At 41.4% G+C, this 19,760-nt stretch overlaps 1 protein-coding gene across 23 annotated transcripts in view; it reads left to right on the forward strand.

Annotated features, from left to right (window-relative positions):
- POMT2 (protein O-mannosyltransferase 2) overlaps nt 1-19,760 on the forward strand; it is a 38,615-nt gene that overhangs the window by 5,249 nt on the left and 13,606 nt on the right. For 21 of the 23 annotated variants that reach the window (XR_007509215.1, XR_007509218.1, XR_007509219.1 and 18 more), the window contains 15 exons: nt 588-747; nt 3,306-3,412; nt 4,374-4,456; nt 5,588-5,697; nt 7,792-7,858; nt 8,741-8,813; nt 10,998-11,076; nt 11,866-12,017; nt 13,725-13,816; nt 14,912-14,988; nt 16,167-16,238; nt 16,451-16,510; nt 16,737-16,842; nt 18,699-18,839; nt 19,469-19,583. Coding sequence is in view for 5 of the 23 variants with exons in the window: in XM_049826040.1 (XP_049681997.1) it covers nt 588-747; nt 3,306-3,412; nt 4,374-4,456; nt 5,588-5,697; nt 7,792-7,858; nt 8,741-8,813; nt 10,998-11,076; nt 11,866-12,017; nt 13,725-13,816; nt 14,912-14,988; nt 16,167-16,238; nt 16,451-16,510; nt 16,737-16,842; nt 18,699-18,839; nt 19,469-19,583 (1,494 nt within the window). In the remaining 18 variants the exon portion in view is untranslated. The remainder of the gene's footprint in view (nt 1-587; nt 748-3,305; nt 3,413-4,373; nt 4,457-5,587; nt 5,698-7,791; nt 7,859-8,740; nt 8,814-10,997; nt 11,077-11,865; nt 12,018-13,724; nt 13,817-14,911; nt 14,989-16,166; nt 16,239-16,450; nt 16,511-16,736; nt 16,843-18,698; nt 18,840-19,468; nt 19,584-19,760) is intronic. The other 2 variants (XM_049826035.1, XM_049826038.1) reach the window with 2 other exon arrangements.

Here is a 19,760-nt window from a genome sequence, read left to right on the forward strand (position 1 = left end):
CAGAAAAGGATTTTAAATTCCGCTGTCATCTTTTCTCATCTTTTCTCTGTGGTTCAATTTTAGTTTAGTTTGTAATTTGTTTGCTTTTTGCTGCAGCTTTTGTTTGTGCTTTGGGTAGATGTTTTCTGCTATGGCCTTTCTGCTTTAGGAAAAGTGGCTATACTTTTTCTCCTGTTCTCCCCCATGTCCTTAGCTTTCTGAGAGAAGTAATGAGTTTGCATTTCATGGAGCAAAAGTCCTGTTTCTATTTTCAGACCTTCCACATGTCAGACTTTCTTCACACTAGTATTTTAGCTTATACCTGGTGTTTATGTTCTCTTCCTCAAAGGGGAGATCTAGGGCTGTCCAGGCTTAAGTGTTGGGCCCTTCTGAAGCCTGTATCAAGGCTTCACAAGACTGTATCTGAAGCCAGTATGCTTGCAACATTCTAAAATTAATAAAAACCTTGTCTCTCTGTTCCTCATGGGCTCCTGAGAAGATGGAATGTAATTTTGCAGGGTAACCAATTTGCTGTTTATTTTCCTGATTGCAGGTGCCCATTCATGTAGCCATCATTTATTTACTGAGCTGCTTTATCTGTCCTGCAGGCCATTTTCTGCCTCCTGGTGGTTCTGGCTGAGTCTGACTGGTGTGAACCTTGCTGGAGCAACAGGGGTAAAATTTGTTGGCCTTTTTGTAGTCCTCTTGGTTGGCCTGAACACGATCTATGACCTATGGGACTTGCTGGGGAACCTCAGCCTGCCACTGGTGAGTGTCAGAAACTTTTCTTTATGTTAAGGGTTTGGTTTGTTTGCTTTGTAATTCTCTTAGTCTTTGACAACCATGTGACTAGCCAAACAGTGATAATCTGTCTGCAGCAAACAGGCATCTGAGGTGGATGATGATAATTAAAGATGAAGGTTATAATGGAAAAACTATTGCCATATGTTTGAAAAAAACCAAACACACACATTAGTGGGATATAATGTCATAAGAGCACAGCAAAAAGGTTGTTGCTTGCTTTTTCCTGAGAGGAACTATTACCTTTCAAGTTGAATGAATTTTATTTCAGTCTAGGCTAAAAATGCTCGTTGGGAATGACTGTACAATGGCCCAAGCAAGATGATGTCTAACACTGTTACCTGAGGAGTACGTGCTACCTGGCAGACAGGCATGTCTTGCAGCCCCTAGTTTGCATAAGCAGCATGAGCTCGGGCTCTGCTTCATGAGAGTACGGGGGATATAGGTCGCATAGCAGTAGCATGCGATAGTCCATCATGAGTCATAGGAGTGCTCTGCAACTTGCAGTCTCCATAGCCAGTCCTGAGGATGAAAGCAGCCATAGCCTGCTTGATTTCACATGTATTTAGTTCTTATGAGCTTTAAGAAAATTGCTAGTGTGTTTGAGTGCCCTGTTCTAATATATTGCATTTTGTATTTGGGGACTGTGAAATCTGCTATTTGGAGAAATACCTTGATGTACTGTTTGCTGTCTTGCAACCAGCAGGAAAACAAAATCTTCAAGCACATCTTATAAAAGTTGTTCAGTTGTCCTCTTGTCTTGGCCTCTTCTGAAGCTTGAAAATTCTATTTCTTTGACTTACTGTTTTTGTCCTGTTTGTCTTATAAACAGTGGGGGGTTTGGGGGACTTTTTCTATTCCTGCTGTGTGACTTGTTTTCTCTGATTAATGTGAATCAATATAGGTTGCAAAAATGCAATGTTCCAGCTCCAGAGAAGCACTTCTTGAGCAAAGTCAGTTAATTGCATTTGAAATGGAACAAATCCATCATGTCTAAGCTTTCTGCCAGCAGACGGCTGCACAGTGATTTCATTTGTGCTGCTGGCAGCAAAGACAGTAAGCCCCTGAGTGTTAGAATATGTAAAGAAATTTACTGCAGAAGGTAGATGCTTTCTGAATAACTATTTGGCAACCTTGGCGCTTGAGGGGGGCGGGGCAGAAAAAGAAGTGAGGATTAAACCCCTGAAAGGCTGAATAACTTATCTCTGCATTTGTTAGGAAACTACTCATGATTATTTACATGCAATGTTTTTGGAACTAATTTGATTTCTAGAATTCTCAGCTTGTCTTGGTCCACTGTTCTGGTTTGCTCAGTGCTGTCCTTCATGTGCATTGTCTTTTTTGACTTTGCATTGAAGTCTGAACCTTTTCACGATTGAAGCGTATTGTGGTCATTTTGAGCAGGGAACTGGAGATTAGTTCATGTGCCTCTCCATTGCATAAATTTGGTTATGTACCATCAATCAGCATTTTTACAAGTGCCCAGTGGTTAAGTGTTCTGCTGAAGTACTTGAGCTGAGCAACTGTTTCCTTTGTTGACTTCAGTAAGTTCTTAGTTTTGTAATGTGTTCAGCTCTTTGTCCATTGCTTCTGAAATCTTTGGATCTGGTATTCAGGGATGGATAATGATTAGCTTAATGATTCTGTGATAGGTACCATGTAAAAAAAAAAAAGGAGGATAGCAAGTACATCTACCTTTATCTGCTTTGAAGTTAGATGGGGACATTTAGAAAACCTCTTTTTCCTATTTAAGTGTTTTCTTCTCCCACAGCTATTTATTACCCACCCTGTATTTTACATTACCACCAGCAGTGTCAGTAGGATGTGAATATGTAATTGCTTCTTGTGCATCTGTGTACAAACTGCCTTTCCAAGTGGTTTAAATGAAATACTCTGCTTTCAGCTGAAACACTCGTAGGTTTTGCTGCTGACTTTTCTGTAACTTCTGAGCAACAGAAGTTGCAGTGTGAGAGCATCCTCGCTAAGTGAGCTTGTTTCTGTGAATGAAGCATATCTAGGTCCCCAGGCAGTCCTGGTTACATTCATGTTTGCATAGGGCGACTTGTTGGGAGAACAAGTTTTCATTTTCCCTTTTGCTTAGCTTTGACAGTTACTATTCTGGAAGCTATCTCCTTGCTGTGATTTTGTGTCAAGATGTGTACCACTGACAAACAAGTTAAGGTCCTTGTTTTCTAAGTATTGTCAGTGGGAGCTGCCCAACCTCCTTTGCCAAAATTAGGGATGCTCAGCACTTTGGAAAGTTAAACTGTCCTATTGCCTGGCTTTGTCTTCCTCCCAGGACCCCAAATTTTCAAGGTACCACAGCTCCAGCTTTTGGAGATGTACAGCATGGTATGCCTAAGCTTTTTAGCTCTCTCTAGGCCTTTTTGAGGTAATTCTGCAGCCTGCTGAGCTTGCTTGCATGGCAAGCTCCAGCTATAGGACTACTGCTCAGAGTCCTGTTAAGTAAGAAGTGGAGTTGCTCCTGCAGCTGCACTGTTTGATCCAGGTTGTGTTTGTTACAGGTGATGTTTGGGAAGCATTTACTGGCTCGTGTACTCTGCCTCATCCTGCTCCCGCTTGCCCTCTACACGGCTATGTTTGCTGTTCATTTTACAGTATTAAATAAAAGGTATTTCACAATGTTTTCTCCAGAAGAATTGCTTGTCTTTGCTTTGAATTAAAGGTTATTGATTATGGATTTCTCCACTTTCAGTGTCAGAAACACAGCCACAAGCTGTGTCTTTGTTTAATTCCCTTCCCAGACTCCTGCATTGTTCTTACAGAAAGGCTCTGGCCAAGCTGGCAGTGACACTGCATTTGAGCTTGAGACTTTCTGAAATCCCAAGCAAGTATCCTAACCAAATCTCTGTCTCCTTTTTTTCCTCCTCTCTTTCCTGGACCTGGAAATGTCTCAACTCAGTTCTTTTTCTTTTTGTTTTTGTTTAAAAAAAAAAAAAAAAAGGCATTCCATTCCTGAAAAATGCTTTGGCTGTGATTAAAACGTAAGTCTGAGTGTTCCCAAAGGGAGGACTCTTCTCTGAATGCCTGCAACCAAGGGATGCTTTTTATGTGGAAAGGGCACAACAGCTAGTAAAATGGCCAAGTAATGTTTTTCTGTATGCCAGCATTAAGAGATGAGGTGAATAAGCATTTCACTATTTAAAAAAAAATAAATTAAGTCTGTTATTTTTCAGTTTGTCACCTGGTCTTACCACTAACCTCTTAGCAGAAATGAGACTTAAGGAACCACAGAGAGGCTTTATTGTATCTAATCTGATAGTGGGTCAGGGTATTTTTGTCATAAGAACATCTCCAAAGATAGTTGATGGTGCTTTGTGCAGTGCCAGCGTGTACATTTTTGCAACCTCAAGTCCTTGCAGCTCTGGACAATTTTCTGCAAGACTGTATCTGCTATGATTCACAACATTAGAGTTGTGTGCATCTAAGGGAACTGCAGTCATTCCTGTCCTGATGCCATGTCTGGGTTTATTGTTTTCCTTCTGTAAAAACAATTTGGTAATGTGTGACAGAGCTTTGTACGCCTGTTTTGCCAGACTTTGAATTGTTACATTCTTTATTCTCTTTTGTAGTGGTCCTGGGGATGGTTTCTTCAGTTCAGCATTTCAGTCCCAGCTGATCGGGAACAATCTTCATAATGTCTCCGTTCCAGAGTGTGAGTGTCCAAAGGAATAAACCACTTTGAGTGTCATCAATGTACATGGGGTTTTAAATAAAAACAGTGTCTCCTGTGACTTAGTGCAGGACAGTGCACATTATGCCTTCATGGTCATAGTCAGATCCATGCTGTTCCTCTGTGCAGTTTTATGTATTGACAGAAAAGAAAAAAGGCTGAAAATAACACTGTGTTTAGTGCGTGGTCACTAGCCGTTCCTCATATTCCTTCTAGAGGGAAAGATGCCATTTTGAGGAATTTGACAGTTTTGTGTGCATGCATCTTGTTATTTTTTGGCCTTTATGTTGCTTGAGACAACAAAAAGAGATTTGTCCTGTTCACCTTAGGTTTGTAGGTGTTCAGGTGTGGGATTTGTTTCCAAAATACATGTAAATGAAAACTATCAACTCCTTTGAGACACAGTGTGGCCCTGGTTCAGCTGTGTTGTGCTCAGCATGTGTACAAATTTAGGGGAAAAATGGCTCTGTGGTTGTTCCCTAATCCTCAGGTTGGCTGGGGGCTACTGAGCCTTTAATATGGTTTAGCTTTCCGATTACTTCAGCTTTTCTCTGGCTGTTCCCTCCTCCAGAGCTGCTACAGGGAGAGCATAAAGTCTGTTCTCCAAGACTGTTCTCTCATTTGTGTTGGGAGGCTATGAAGGGAGGTGTCTTAAGCCAGGTTGTCAGCTCCGCTGTCTGATGGCTGAGCTTGCCTCCCTTCCCTCTTGTATTGCTGTAGGGATTGGGTAATGGAGTGCTTCATAGTCATCGCATGTTTTTCAAACTAGATCATATTTTAATTTGACCATATACTCTTATGCAAAGCTATCTCAAGCCTCTCATTATTGAAATCACATACAAAAGAACTAGCACTTCTGTTTATGTTAAAACTAGGTGGGAGAATTTTAAGTGTTTCAGCCAAATGTTATGTAACGGTTTTACTGAATCATGGTTGGGGATGGAAGATAAGCCTGCAATGAGCTGTGTGGAGTAATGTGTCAAATGGGAAATGAGCTTTCATCAAAACAAAGCAGAAGAATGCACGCCTAATCAGAGCACTGCAGACTAGCTGGGGGGGGATATTTATAGGAGAGCTGCCTTATGCCTTTTATCCTCCTTCCTTCCCATGTAGATTTGGCGTATGGGTCTGTGGTCACAATGAAGAACCTTCGAATGGCAGGGGGATACCTTCACTCCCACTGGCACCTCTACCCGGAGGGCATTGGGGCTCGCCAGCAGCAGGTTAGTGTGCTGCAGTAGTACTGCCTCTGACTACGATCATCAACTCACTCCCATTGCACTTAGCATTAGGGGCTGTTGTGACAAGGGCTATGTATTTACTCAGCACCTGTAACCCTCTCGGTGCCACAGCTGTGCACTTGGCTTCACGGTCTGAGTAAAAAGGATGTTTGAAGAGAGCCTGCCACATTGCACCAGAAGGGTGACTTAGAGTAACAAGTCTTCATTGTAGTAGCAAGACCACCCTCCATAGATGGAAGCCAAGAGGACTTAAAAATAATCTTCCATAATGAAAGTGCTGTTGTTTCTTCAAGGAAGGCTGTAAAACTTACGTTTGAACCAAATTACTTACAGGTTTCGTTGCTGTGTTTTAACAGCACAGAATAGGACTGCTGTATGTTGTTTTCACTCCTGTCACTGGCCTTTATGACCTTACATGGATTACTCTCCTTCTGTGCCCTGCTTTCCTCATCTGTCACCAAAGAATTTGTAAGGCTTTGCTCATTAAATTAGATATCTGTACATTTGTAAGCTAGCCATAATGAAAGTATCTGAACTAAGGGCTTCTGATTAAATGATTAAGCAATAAATCAAAGTAAAAATCAGAAATCATGTAACTATGGCTAATTAAGTAGTACAAAAATTAAATTAATTTCTTATTTTTGTCCATCATCATGCAGCTTCATAAATCTTTGCAGCTTCTGCAGCTTTCCCAAGATGTATTTTGCAGTTTGCATGTTAGTGTCTAAAAATTGTTCTGAGTTCCTTGAAAGAAAGTTGCCAGAGAAAAACAAGTGTTTGTTTTTTAACTCCTTTCAGTCTCTGAGGTAAGGAAGTTTTCAGAAATTAAAACTTTGTCTCAATCTTCTTTTCCTGCTGTTCTTCCCAACTGAAAGTCCTAATACTCTCATGTGACATTGATGTTTATTACCATAGATGAAGATGTCATACCAAAACTGGCTCAAGGATAGGCAAAATTCAAGTACAGAGCATGCTTTATGACACTAAAAGCAGGGAAGGGGGATTTGGAGAGGACACTGATGGGAGTTTCCTTGAGGGTAAGTGGGAAAGGGTGGAGATTTCCCCCTCTGTGCTCCCTGTCCTGGAGGTAGGACAAGGGTAGGGTGCTGGGAGGTTTTGGGGGCTGTGGAAAGGGGAAGGAATTTTAGAACTTGGAGGAGATTTAGGGAGGAAAAGAAGGAGGCAGTGATCTCTGTGCCTCCTCCTTTCTCTCCTCTCCTGATGACATGACCTCAAGGTATGAGGTTCCACCTCCAGCTCTCCCTTTTTCTCCACCCTCAGACACTCCTGTATGTTCTGCCTCTCACCTACCCACTGGGCTGTCTGCTCCCACCTGAGTGGGAGGCACAGGTCTGGGACTGGGCTAGAGTCCCACAGAGCAGGGCTTGCTGCTGCCGGAAGAGGAGAGTGAGCAAAGTGGGTGCAGTTCCTCGAGCTGCTCAGGAAGGTTGCCCTTGGGAGCAGCACCTTGGGGCCAGATGGCCCTCCCTGCCCATGGTAGCAGTAGGAGCAGTTACTCTTGTGTGAGGCTGAGCAGGCCGGTAAGGATTAGCTGGGTAGCATGTGCGGCTTTAACAGTTGGTCACTGAATCCTACTTACCTTGCCTGGATCTTTTGGCAGAAGTATTATGGTTGTCACAGGCAACCTGTTGTCATAAATCTCTACCAGTGACGCCTGTCTGTAAAGCCAGTGCTGTTTCCATCTCCTGGTGCTGGTACTGGTCAGTGATTATTCAAAAAGTTAAGGTTTGGATATCCTGTTGTCGTAGAAGGAGCCTCTGAAGTAGGGTGAGAGGAGGTTAAGCTGTATGGTTGGAGGCTGTTCCTCGTGATGTTTGTGAACTGCCATTAGGTTTAGTGCTCCTGAGTGGACGAGCTATACACTGAATAAAAGGTGTGATCTGGGTTAAGGAGTGGTCAGTAACTGACCTTCTAGAGGGCACTATCATAAAAGTCTTTTTATGGGTTTCTTTGTTATTGGTGCATTCATTTGGGACTTCAATTTGCTGGCAAATGTCTGTGTGCTATCACCAGCTTTTTTCTTGTTTGGTAAAATAATTTATCCTGTGCTTTCAGGTCACTGCCTACTTACATAAAGATTCAAATAACCTCTGGATTATAAAGAAACATGATTCAGATACAGGTAACAAATACCAGTAAAGTGCCTTTTATAACTGCTGCTTCAGTTTTTCACTTAAATATTGTGAGTTCCCTCCAGGGCAAAGTATCCTTCATGGTTATGGGGGGGAGAGCAGGAAGAAGAAGGGGAGTCTGGCTCCATGTTGATTAATGCTGTTTGTGTCTACTGTGTTTCTGGTTTTTCTCCAGATTGTACATCTGAAGTAAATAAGCTTTTCTCAGCTGAAGGTTGCATTGACAACTTTTCAGCTAGGTAGGGCTGCAAATAACAAGAGAGGAAATTAATCTGAACTCAGTTAATATTTTGTGGAATCTGTTATTGTGGCTATGGGTCCTGGAGAAGTTGGGTCCTGGTATGTTCTGATACATTGTATTCAACTGATTTGCCTGGAGTACTGAACATGAAGATCTGTGGTTTGTACATATATCTGTTGGTTTAGAATATCATATAGTGTAAGCTGAGGCATGTTTGGTCTGGCAGAGCTTCCTTTCTTCACCTGCAGCATGTGTATATAAAAATTAGGAAGAACTGTCTAAACAACAAGAAATGCAAATAACGTAGATATAACAAAATTATAATCAGTGTTGCAAGAGTAATTTTATAGTTCATGAAATAAAAAAAATATATATATAGTTTTGGTGTTCAGTTAGCCTGACCAGGCATCCTCTTTATGTAAGAGCAGTATGAGCTGCTTGGAGCCATGTTCTTTGGCGTAGCCTTCAGGGCTGATCTTTAAACTAGAGCGGTGGTTTACACTAGCCTTAGAGTCGACACAAATTAGTTTGCCTTGTATTGTCTGCTTGAGGCATGAGCATTCCCAAGAAACTTTCTAAGACCCTGATATGTTTGTCAGTGCATTGATGTGATTAGTTTGCTTTCCTTCAGCAGATCTGTCAGCCCCCTCGAGCCCTGTGGAGTTTGTGAGGCACGGAGATATTATTCGTCTGGAACATAAAGAGTAAGGATGATTTATGGGATTCAAAGAGATTGTGTGATTGAATAGAACTGGTGGGAGATTTGTCCTGCTAGAGACTACATGGTTAGGCCAGCACAAGCAGGTTGTGTGTCAGAGGTGTCTGTATATCTGCATTTCCAATGTGGGGTTTGTGGGGTTTTTCTTCTATGGTTTGTTTTGAAGGGTGTCTGTTAAATGGGAAACTTTTAACAGAACCACACAACTTCATTAGAAATACCTACCTAAGCAGCAGAGGGATTTGTTCAGCTGTGTGAGGTGCAATATTAAGGCTAACTCTTCTGCAAAGAAACAATTTCAAAACTCTCATTCTTTTGCTTGTCCCTGCTCTCTCTGAGCTTTCTAGGCAAACAGAGTGTGGGGTTTTTTGTCAGTGTACTGCAAGTGTCCTGTTCCTATGTGTATAGGCAGTATCCACCGGTTGAAGTTCTCAACAACACCGAGATCACAGCAGTGAAACACTTTGAACAAAAATGTCAGCTGGTGCCTTCCCTCTCTGTAGGGCATGCCTGAGAAGAAGCAGGGGAACCCTAGTGACTTGATATTTAATCTTCATCTACTCTAATGTCACCATGCTCTGTCACAGTGCTCTGTGCTGTCATGGCTTTTGATTTCTTAACAGAAGCTCTAAACTTGTGAACCTGGAAATCATGTCATGTTGTATTCAGTGTTGCGTGTTCACAAATAATTGCTTAGGTTTCCAAAATGGTTTTAAGATTTTGTCATGGTTTAACCCCAGCCAGCAACCAAGCACCACGCAGCCGCTCACCCACTTGCCCCACAGTGGGATGGGGGAGGGAATCAGAAGGGTAAAAGTGAGAAAACTTGGGGGTTGAGATAAAGACAATTTAATAGGTAAAGCAAAAGCCATGGGTGCAAGCAAAGCGAAACAAAGAATTCAATCACCACTTCCCATTGGCAGGCAGGTGTTCAGCCATCTCCAGGAAAGCAGGGGTCCATCATGCGTTATGCTTGCTTGGGAAGACAAATGCCATCACTCTGAACGTCCCCCCCTTATTCCTTCTTCCCCCAGCTTTATATGCTGAGCATGACGTCATATGGTCTGGAATATCCCTGGGGTCAGTTGGGGTCAGCTGTCCCGGCTGTGTCCCCTCCCAACTTCTTGTGCAGCCCCAGCCTCCTCGCTGGTGGAGTGGGATGACAGGCAGAAAAGGCCTTGACGCTGTGTAAGCACTGCTCAGCAGAAACGAAAATATCCCTGAATTATCAACACTGTTTTCAGCAGAAATCCAAAACACAGCCCCATACTAGCTACTGTGAAGAAAATTAACTCTATTCCAGCCAAAACCAGCACAGATTAGAAAAAAAAAAAAAAAGCATTTAATTTGGGGTGTTACTATCAAATAGATGATAACAAAGGTGATAAAATCTTGATTAGGCAACACTGGTTAGGTCTTGACTAGGTCTCCAGCATGGGAGGTGAAACTGCAGTGCTGCAGCAAAGATCCAGCAGGTGGCTCTCATCTCCTTGTGTATGAATCCTATGCAGTGTGGGCAGCGGGTTTCTGTGCAGATAAGGCTGGGCTGGATGCAGCTGTATTGGTGGGGGTGGTTCATTTTCTGAGTGTTTTTATGAAGGACTGACCAGGATATGGCTAGGTTTTTCTGGTTGCCTCAGTTAGCAGTCCCTGCTGGGGCAGGAGGCTGTTTGTCTGCACCGTGTATAGCTGGTGCTGATGGGGGGTCAGTGATTCCCACCTCAGTAAATTTGTGCCTGACTAAATAGTACAATCTTTCCCTTCAAAAGCAAAATTGATAATTAAGAGAGGTCAGAATATTGCTTCTTGCAAGAGCAGGGCTGTCCCACCTTTACTCTTCATTTAAAAAAAACCCAAAACCCAACAAAACCCAAAACCAACAATGTTTTTTCTACTTGGAGGTGGTGGATTGTAGCTTGAGGGTTGGATTTCTGCATGCCATCCTCCTTTTCCAGCACTGCCCAGTGTGGCATAAGCTCAGAGTTGCATGGTGGGAAGTGGCAGTTACTCTGTGGCCCCCATCGCTCTTAAGGCTGCATCCTGCCCTGCCCTTAGCTGGAATTCAGTGGTCAAAGCGCTGGCAGCTCTTTGAATGGCTCAAATGAAAGTTCATATCACAAATTTACTAAGACATAAAAACAAAACAAGGTTTGACTTTATTTCGTTTCAGAACTTCTAGAAATCTTCACAGTCACCAGCATGAGGCTCCCCTGACAAGGAAACATTTTCAGGTCACTGGTTATGGAATAGTAAGTGAATGGCAACATAAAACAGAAGCTCCTCTTTTGGGGAGAGTTCATACCATGCCAAGGGGATTTATTCTTGCTTTTTTAGTTTGTTAGTCAAGGTGATAGATGTACATCTACCATACTGGAGGAAAACCTGATTTAGTATGAAATAGCTTATCTCATATTTAAGGTCTATTTAATGTGAACACAGACAAGGAAATAATTTAAGCTTTTACTGCCAGTCTAGCTTTGGCAGCATTCAACTCCAGAAATGCCAAATTGAGCAACCTTGAAGTTGCTCTGACAAGTATTATTTTATGTATTTGGCCTTGTCACATAGACAAGTGCCTTTTTTTGACAGAATGATGACAGAATTTTGAATCATGAAAATGAAATCTGCTTTGAGGGCTGAATTTCCAAACGCAAGGGGCTGTTGCCTAAACCCTTTTGTGAAGCAGCCAAGTTACCCCTGTTTAAAAAGTAACTCTGAGCCACAGTCAAGTATGAATTGGAAGCAAAAAAATTTAAGGTTGGCAAGATAAAAACGTATTTGAGTAGTTGCTCATGTCTAGAATCATCTCTTCCTGATGGGGAATCTCTTGTGTGAAGTCTGAGCGAGAGTAGCCTGGGTTCCTTTGTTTTGCTTTGCCACCATTAGAGTTTCAGAAGTTCCTGTTTGCAGTGCTTCAATCCTGTATGTCTTCTAGTTTTTTTGGTTTGGTGTTTTCTTGTTTGTTTGTTGTTTTTGTTTGGGTTGCTTGTGTGTGTGGTGGTGTCTTTTTCTATTCCTATGGTATGTTCTCATGATAGAATGGAACAGGAGACTCCAATGATTTCTGGCGGATTGAAGTGGTGGGCAGAAAGACTGGGAAGCTCATCAAAGTCCTACGGAGTCAGGTCCGGCTAACCCATGTGGCCACAGGGTGTATATTGGGCTCTTCTGGAAAGACGCTGCCAAAATGGTAAATAGCTTGTAATCTCCCTCCACCCTTGCACAACCTTGAGCTGACATGTTCCTTTGTGCAATGATACTTTTAAACTAAGCAATAACCACATTTCTTCCATTTCTTTATCTTCAAAAGAATAAAAAAGTAACTAGCAGGTACTAAAAATATAATCAGAGGGGAAGAACTGGGTTAGGGTTATGCAGCCTGTTACAGTGAAGGTATACAGCTCTGAAAAATAATATCCCTTACTAAGAGATCCAGGAGTGGCATGGGCGTAGATTTTGTCATCTGGTAAGTCCAGGAAGCGATGACAGACATGTTCTTCAAGGCCCATTTTATTCTTGGGGTTCACAAAAATTGCTAGAAACTGGGGCAGTTCATGCTGTTCCTTACCATAATCATCCAAATTTCTTTTTATTAATTTATTTTGTGGTTGGAAGACCTTCTGCCATTTTTGCATGCAGTGTCTGAAGAGAGGGCAACAGTAACAAGCTGCTATTAGCAGGGATTGTGATTTAATATGTCCTTGAATTATGTATCTTCATCATTAAAATGAGGTGACATCCAGACTAATGCCACAAAGCTGTATCTACAAAGTATCTACAAAGCTGTACTGTGTGGGATGCTAACATGGATCCTGAAGCAGCAGGCTGTGCACTCATGTTGCTTTTGTTTCCAGAGCAGCCTCCATTACTGCTAGCTTAGGTTTCCCTTCACTGTGTTATGGTAAAAAGGGCTTCTAAGGAATCCTGTGGATGCTGAATCATAGTGAGTGCAGGCAGATACCTCTGGTGACTGCCTGGTCAAGAATGCAAGTGCCAGTTAGACTTTACCAGTAAAACTGGGCTCATGGGTAAATAATATGATTGGTTTTAAAAAAAACAAATCACCGCCTCTGTCAACAACATTCAAGAAAGGAGCTATTTTCCCTGCCCTCCCCAACACAAACTTACCCTATGAATGAAGTTACTGCCACAAAATATTGATGGCATTGAGAGCTGAGAGGAAAAATACTTGTTAACTGCAAATAAGGATGGTTAGAGTATATTGGATTTTTTTTTTAAAAGGAATTTAAGGGTGAGTAATCACTGTCCTTCCGAGAATTAAGTGTTGATTAATTAATTGAATTAATTAATTAGTGGAATTAAGTCTGCTAGGTGGTGATTGGTACAAAATTCCTTATTAATCTGTCACATTACTGCAGGGTTTGATGCACTTTCTCCCAAAGTGTTTGATGTGACCTGCTAGAAATAGGGTGAAAGACTAAATGAACAGTTGGTGGCATCCTCTAAAGTCGTTGTTTTGTTTCTGTAATGCAGTTGCCATAGGCATAGATTGACTTAATTTAATGATGGTGATATTCTTCTGGAGAGACTGTAAGGGTTGACTTGAAGTAGTCTTTAGTTGTTGATGTGCATCATCTTCAAAAATCCCACTGCTTGTGTATGGACCTAGGGTTTTTTTAGTTTAGATGCCCAAAGTTAGAAATGTGGTTCAAATATTCAGTAGAATGTTGATGTTGGCTGTCTTGCAAATCTCTTTTGGTTTCTACATGGTGCTTAGAGCATGTAAGAGTATGTAAGAATGTAGCTGCTGGGGTTGGGTGGTATGGTAAGTCTTATGGGAAAGTATAAAGATAAATGGGGAAAAAAATCAGACATGAACTGAAAGTACTGAGTCATCTTTTGTGGGGTGGTGGCTAACTGTTCTGCTGTTTCTCAGGGGCTGGGAACAAGTGGAAGTCACCTGCACGCCATACCTGAAGGAGACTCCCAATTCCCTCTGGAACTTTGAAGATCATATTAACCCTAAGTGTAAGTCATCTATTTCCTTTTCCTTTGAGAGTGCATCTTGGCTTGCTGTTAAAGGAAGGTGTGAGCTATCAGATGGCAAGAATTCAGTGTTTGGAATTTGTGTGTTCTTTCCCAACTCGAGCTTAACTTTGCTGAACTTGCCAGTTGTTCAGAGATGTATAGCCTTTTTCTACTTCACTGTTTGTACTGTAAGTTGGTGATAATGCTTCAAGTGTAGTGGAATTCTTTATACTTAAGGATTTTGAGATCTTTATGGGTAACAAAAGTGTGAAGTTTTATAGGCACTCCAGTACAGGCTGTTATTTTTACATCATTGGTTTAATTGGGAATTACTGTCATCGATACGAGTATGTTATATATACTTCAATGTTGTTTTTTTTTTTTTTAAAGTTAGGATCCACCCTGTTCTGGTGTATTTTTTTTCCTTCTCTTACCAGGGGCATGCTAAATAATGACTTTGCAGTACCATCAAAAAATGAATAGAAGTGTGATAGAGAACTAAGTTTGCCAGTAATGACAGATGGGCCTTGCAGCCTCATCCAGGAGTTAGATATGTGTTACAGCCTCATTTGGCCTGAATTATTCGATATAATTTTCATCCCTTGAATTGCAGATGACTTGGGCTGAGTTCTGAGTTACTAAAAAACCCTAGTGTTCATCCTTTCATAGCGACTGCATGCAAACCAAAGGAGAGGAATCCTGGGCTGTTGACTTGATAGAGTTTCCTTGCCTGTTGTAATGCATTTTACATTCCCACACTCATGTCTCATTTACAGATAAACAGCAGCCTATGAACAATATGTCTCCAATTTCAGCTAGAAATACAAATCTGTTTATTTCATGGGCTTTTGTCTATTTCTTTTCCTCCTGGAAGTAAAGGAGGAAATCTAGGAGTACATCAGTTGTAAAATTCACTGGGGGATACTTTTGACTGCAAGCCTCTGTGTTTAGAATATGAATTAATTGTGTAGGAAATTTAAAAGACGTGCTAGAAGCAGATTTGTCACAGGAGGAGAGAGTTTAGTTTATTATGAATGAAGCAAATAAAAGTAAACCATACAGACTTCTAATCTATTTTTCTCTCTTTTTCTAAAGTGCCCAATATCAGTCTGGATGTCTTGAAGCCCTCTTTTGCAGAAATTGTGCTAGAATCCCACATGGTTATGATCCGGGTAGGATATCATTAATTCTAGATTATAACTTTCTTCCTCCTTTCTCTTGCATCAAAAAGAAACAGCATTTTCTGAGATGATCTGGGTGATGGCTGCAAGCTAGGGCAGAATTTACATGCCCCAGTAACCTACTTGAATTTATACTTAGAAAAAGGGGTGGTCTTGCAGCTAAATCTTCCAAAAGTTTGGAAGCCTTGGGCTTGGTGCCTGGCTCTGCTGTTGGTGTGATCTAGCTACAGCCTAGTTATGTAATTCTTCCACTACTGAAATCTGGTTCTATAAAGGAGAGTTGGAAATTTTCCCTACCCTACCTAACTTTTAAAGTTAAATTAGTATTTGTGAGGCAGCACGATAACTGTGGTCAGAGTTGGGAAAATTAGCTAAACAGACACTTAGGAGATCAGCAAATGTTTGGATTGAAAATGGAAAACTTCTAATTTTATTTTTTTTTAATTCATTGAGGTGCTGTGTTTTCTGATTTCCTCTTCCCTATTTATCCCTGAATATAAAAAAAAAAAAAAAAAAGAGCTGGATTTAATATTTTCAAGATGGACTGCTCTTGTGGTCTTTCCCCATGATTGTTCTATGTGCTCTTGGCCACAGCCCTTCAGCTTCCAGCTCCTCAACCCTTTGTCTGAAGAATGCGAAGTTACTATTTTGAGAAAGGACTCTAAGGTTTTATTTGCTACTGTTTGTAAAGCTTTTCTCAGATTCTTAAGAGAAAGAAGGTAGTCAAGCAAATCATTATTAATGCTAAGCATTTCCATGGCAACCAGTGATAATGCTGTCTCAGGTAAAGAAGTACCTGTGTGAGTTTCCATGGAAATAATCTTTCTGAGGCTTTTATTCAAAGTGGAGGGAAACCTGTCAGAGTAGTCTCTTAATGAACAAAGGTCTTGCTTATGCAACATGTGTCCTCATTGACAGAAAAGGTGGAGAAGAGAAATGAGAGAATGCTGCCTCTAATGGTACGCAAAGAACATTTTCACTTGTACAGTGATATTAAAACATCCATTGTCCTCACTGTGGCCATCTCCAGAAGGTGATGTGCTTATGTAGTCAGAAAACCGCTTTACTCAGGAAGAGTATTCATGTATGTTTGTGTACCCAGACATTTCTGGGCAGGCTTTGCAGCATAACTGCCTGCTCATTTAAATTTTATCTTGACTTACATGTAGGGAAACAGTGGCCTCAAACCAAAGGACAATGAAGTTACATCCAAACCTTGGCACTGGCCCATCAACTACCAGGTATATTGATCAATCCACCTTACTTTTTGTTTTCAAGTGCTTTTGCTGTGCTTCTTGAAGCATAGCACCTCTTAATGGCGCTGAAGATGTTGTCAGCTTTATTTTGTAGCACCTGAGTGCATGGATGGGAATTTGTCTCACCTTTGACACTGTGCAAAATACAAACTGGACTGACGGAAACCCATTTACTCCTTTCTGCTCTGTTTCCTCAGGGCCTGCGTTTTTCTGGTGTCAATGAGACCGATTATCGAGTTTATTTGCTGGGAAACCCGGTAAGTCGGAGTAGTAGGTTCCAAGCCAATGTCTTTAGCAAATTTTAGCTTAGTCTTGTCTCTGCCAGTGACAATAATGCTCTTCCTCCTCCTCCTCCTTTTAGACTGTCTCTCTCATTGTACTCTTACTTTCTACATGCATGTAGAAAGGCATGTAGCTTTTCATTTCCTCTCACATGCACATGTCCAGCCTAAAGTCCCAAATCTTTCTTTTTCTCCTATGTAGGTGATTTGGTGGCTAAATCTGGTCACTATTGGGTTATATCTTCTGATAACAGTTTCCACTGCAGTGGCCCTGAAGAGAGGTGTCCAACTGACATCTGAACTGAAAGGTGAGGTCAGTCTTCCTATCCTGCCTGCGCTATAGAATCTCTATTATAACATCCTGGTTTCCTGATAAGGAAAGCTCATCCTGTATTAAAAAAAAAATAAATCTTTTTTTACATTGCATTGAAACCTTAGGGATTGAACAAAATATTCTCAAGGCAGCTGTATGTATAAAACACTAAGCTATATGGTGCTTTGAAAGTGTAGCACTGAATGATGTGACTGTTAACAAAGGATTCCGTACTGGAAATAATCACTCTTGTGAACAAATCTTGCTTTTTGCATGACAGACCATTTCTGATGAGCCTTTAAGACTTCATCAGAAATTCTGAAGTCAGCAAGGGCCCTGAGACACCTACTTAGCCAAAGAGAAGAGCTCTGGAAGTGACTCACAGGCAGAAGATGTGATCAGTGGCTCCTCAAAAGTCTTATGCTCCTTTGCTGGAGATTTCAGAGCTGCTCTGTGTATAGGCTGACATCTTAAGGTGATCCAAAGATAAGTCTCAGTAGGCTTTTGCTGCCTTGTTTTCTGGCAGGAGACAAGGGCATGGATTAGTCAGTAGCTCTCATGCCAGCTCTGCTTTGCAGGTGATTACCCAGCCTACCATGGGAGTTGCATATGAACTGCTGAAGAGCCAAGATGCTGGCCACAGTTGCTCTCAGTTACACTGATTACTGCAGCTCACAAATGACCAGATGTATATCTGGAAAGACTATAATTGATCTGGACATATCAGTAGGAGAAGGTGACAAAACCTGTGTCAGGGAAACCTTCCTGATGCAGAGATCTACTGGTCCCATGGTTTTTTAGCTTGTTCTGCTTAGCAGGCTTCCAAGGTGTTTTTTCTAGTAGAGATAGTTATCCCACACATGTTACTGATAATAGGCTTCCTTTTCATAAATGCCTTTTGCAGGCACCTTAAAATTGTATGGACGGCAGGATTTTGTGTGCTAAGAGTGAGAAACCACTGAGCTTCAGTTATCAAGTAAGGTCTACAAGGAAAAGAGTGGGAGTTTCGTATCTCAAATAGTTTACTAGTGAACAGGACAGATCTTCAACAAAAACACTGCAAGGTGCTACCTGTGTTGGCTGTAAGGGAGACAGACCAGTTGGTTTAATGCCCTGCTCTCAAGCTCTGCATGTGCTCTGTAGTGTGCATGGCATTTTGAAATGAGAAATGTTTCCCGATTATTTATGCAAAGCAAATGACAAATGCAAGAGATGCAATGATCCTTTATTATGTTCAATGCCAAGGTTATAGAGCTTTTCACAGACCCTAATAAGTCATACTTTGACCGTTCCAGTTTACATCAATGGTTGCTTCATTTTGTAGATCTCTTTGTGGGAAGTGAATTCTAAAATGTGATGTGAAACTATTCAATTACATAATAAGTTATTGGCTAAACTGCATACGGACACCAGAGCTCTCAGTCCCTTCCCCAGGCTCTGAAAACTAGGCAACATTTCTTTCCAGGAAAGGCTGGCAAAGTGATCATGTGGATGGCTTGTAGTCTGCTACAGAGAGAATAAAAAACATCAGAAACTGGAATGACCTCATTAGACTGATGTATGTCCTGAGAAATTGTAAGTTTGGTGTTAACATAGAGCATGGTCAACCTCCTGCCAGTCCCTTGAGACTTATGTCTTTGTATATCTTTTCTGATAACTGTTCTCCTGAAAAGTGTTTGTATGTTTATAAAGAATCCAGCTAGGCTGTTGCAGACGCTTGGAGCAATTTCAGACCAGTACGTGACTTCCTGCAAAGACCATTCCTGTTGAGTTTACTTAATGTGATAAGGTTTGCAAATAGGAATGGTAGTTGAGTTTTTCTCTGCTGAAGTCTGTTTATTTGTGTTCCAGAACTGTCCAGAGTCGTGCTACATGGTGGAGGGCAGATCATGCTGGGCTGGCTCCTTCATTACCTCCCTTTTTTTATGATGGGACGAGTTCTCTACTTTCACCACTACTTTCCTGCCATGCTTTTTTCCAGCATGTTGACAGGTAAATACTAGAGTCTGAGAGAAGACAAGGCAGGGAAACGGGTGAAATTCTGTTAAATGGAATGTTTTCAGACTAGATATTTTATATAGGTTTTCTGCTTGCTTGTGCGAAGTGCTTGAAAACATTGACAAATTCAAAATGGTTTTCATAAACCAGCTTGCAGTGCCAAATTGTCGTCTTTTTTTTTGTTACCACCCTGAAGAGGCAGTCATGTCTAGTGCTTAGAGCATTTAAGTTTAGAGATATGATTCCTATTCTCTGCTGCTTTGCTGTTCTTATATATGCTTTTATACAAGTTACTTCCCTTTGTTTGCTGCCCCCACTTTTCTGTCATGTCTGTTTATAATTCAGTCTTGGTAGTTTTTCCTGTGATTTTGTACCAGCTTAGTTAGCATCTGGGGCCCAGTTTTCTCTTGCATTTATTCAAATGGAAAGGTAGGAAAAAAGAACCTTCTGCTGGTACAAAACAATCCTGATAGTTCTGAAGGTTACAAACGTAAATGAATTTTAAAATTGACAAGGTCTTCTGGTGCTTACAGAGCTTTGTCAGCCCAGGCTATGACTGAAAATAGCAGCTCTGTTCTTTCATCTCTGCATTGCTCCTGACTTCTACCTTGTCCTTCTCCTAGGAATCACCTGGGACACACTACTGAAGTTCTGTGCTGCGTTCTTGTCACCCAGCACTATAGCTAGAAAAGTATATGGAGGGGGGTTCCTGGCACTGGTTCTGCTCATCGTGTACAGGTGAGTGCTGAAAGCTGAACTTTTCCTGAATGTGTGACAGTCACTGTCTCAATGGAAACCTTACTGCCTGTTAATTATCCTTAGCCTTTGTTTCTGCCTCTCTTTTCTCTGCTGAACTTGTCAGACATCATCAAGCCCAATCCTAAACCCTCACATTTGATTAGATTCAGCATCTAT

This window comes from Accipiter gentilis, chromosome 22 (genome assembly GCF_929443795.1).
Source record: "Accipiter gentilis chromosome 22, bAccGen1.1, whole genome shotgun sequence".
NCBI classification, from domain to species: domain Eukaryota; kingdom Metazoa; phylum Chordata; class Aves; order Accipitriformes; family Accipitridae; genus Astur; species Astur gentilis.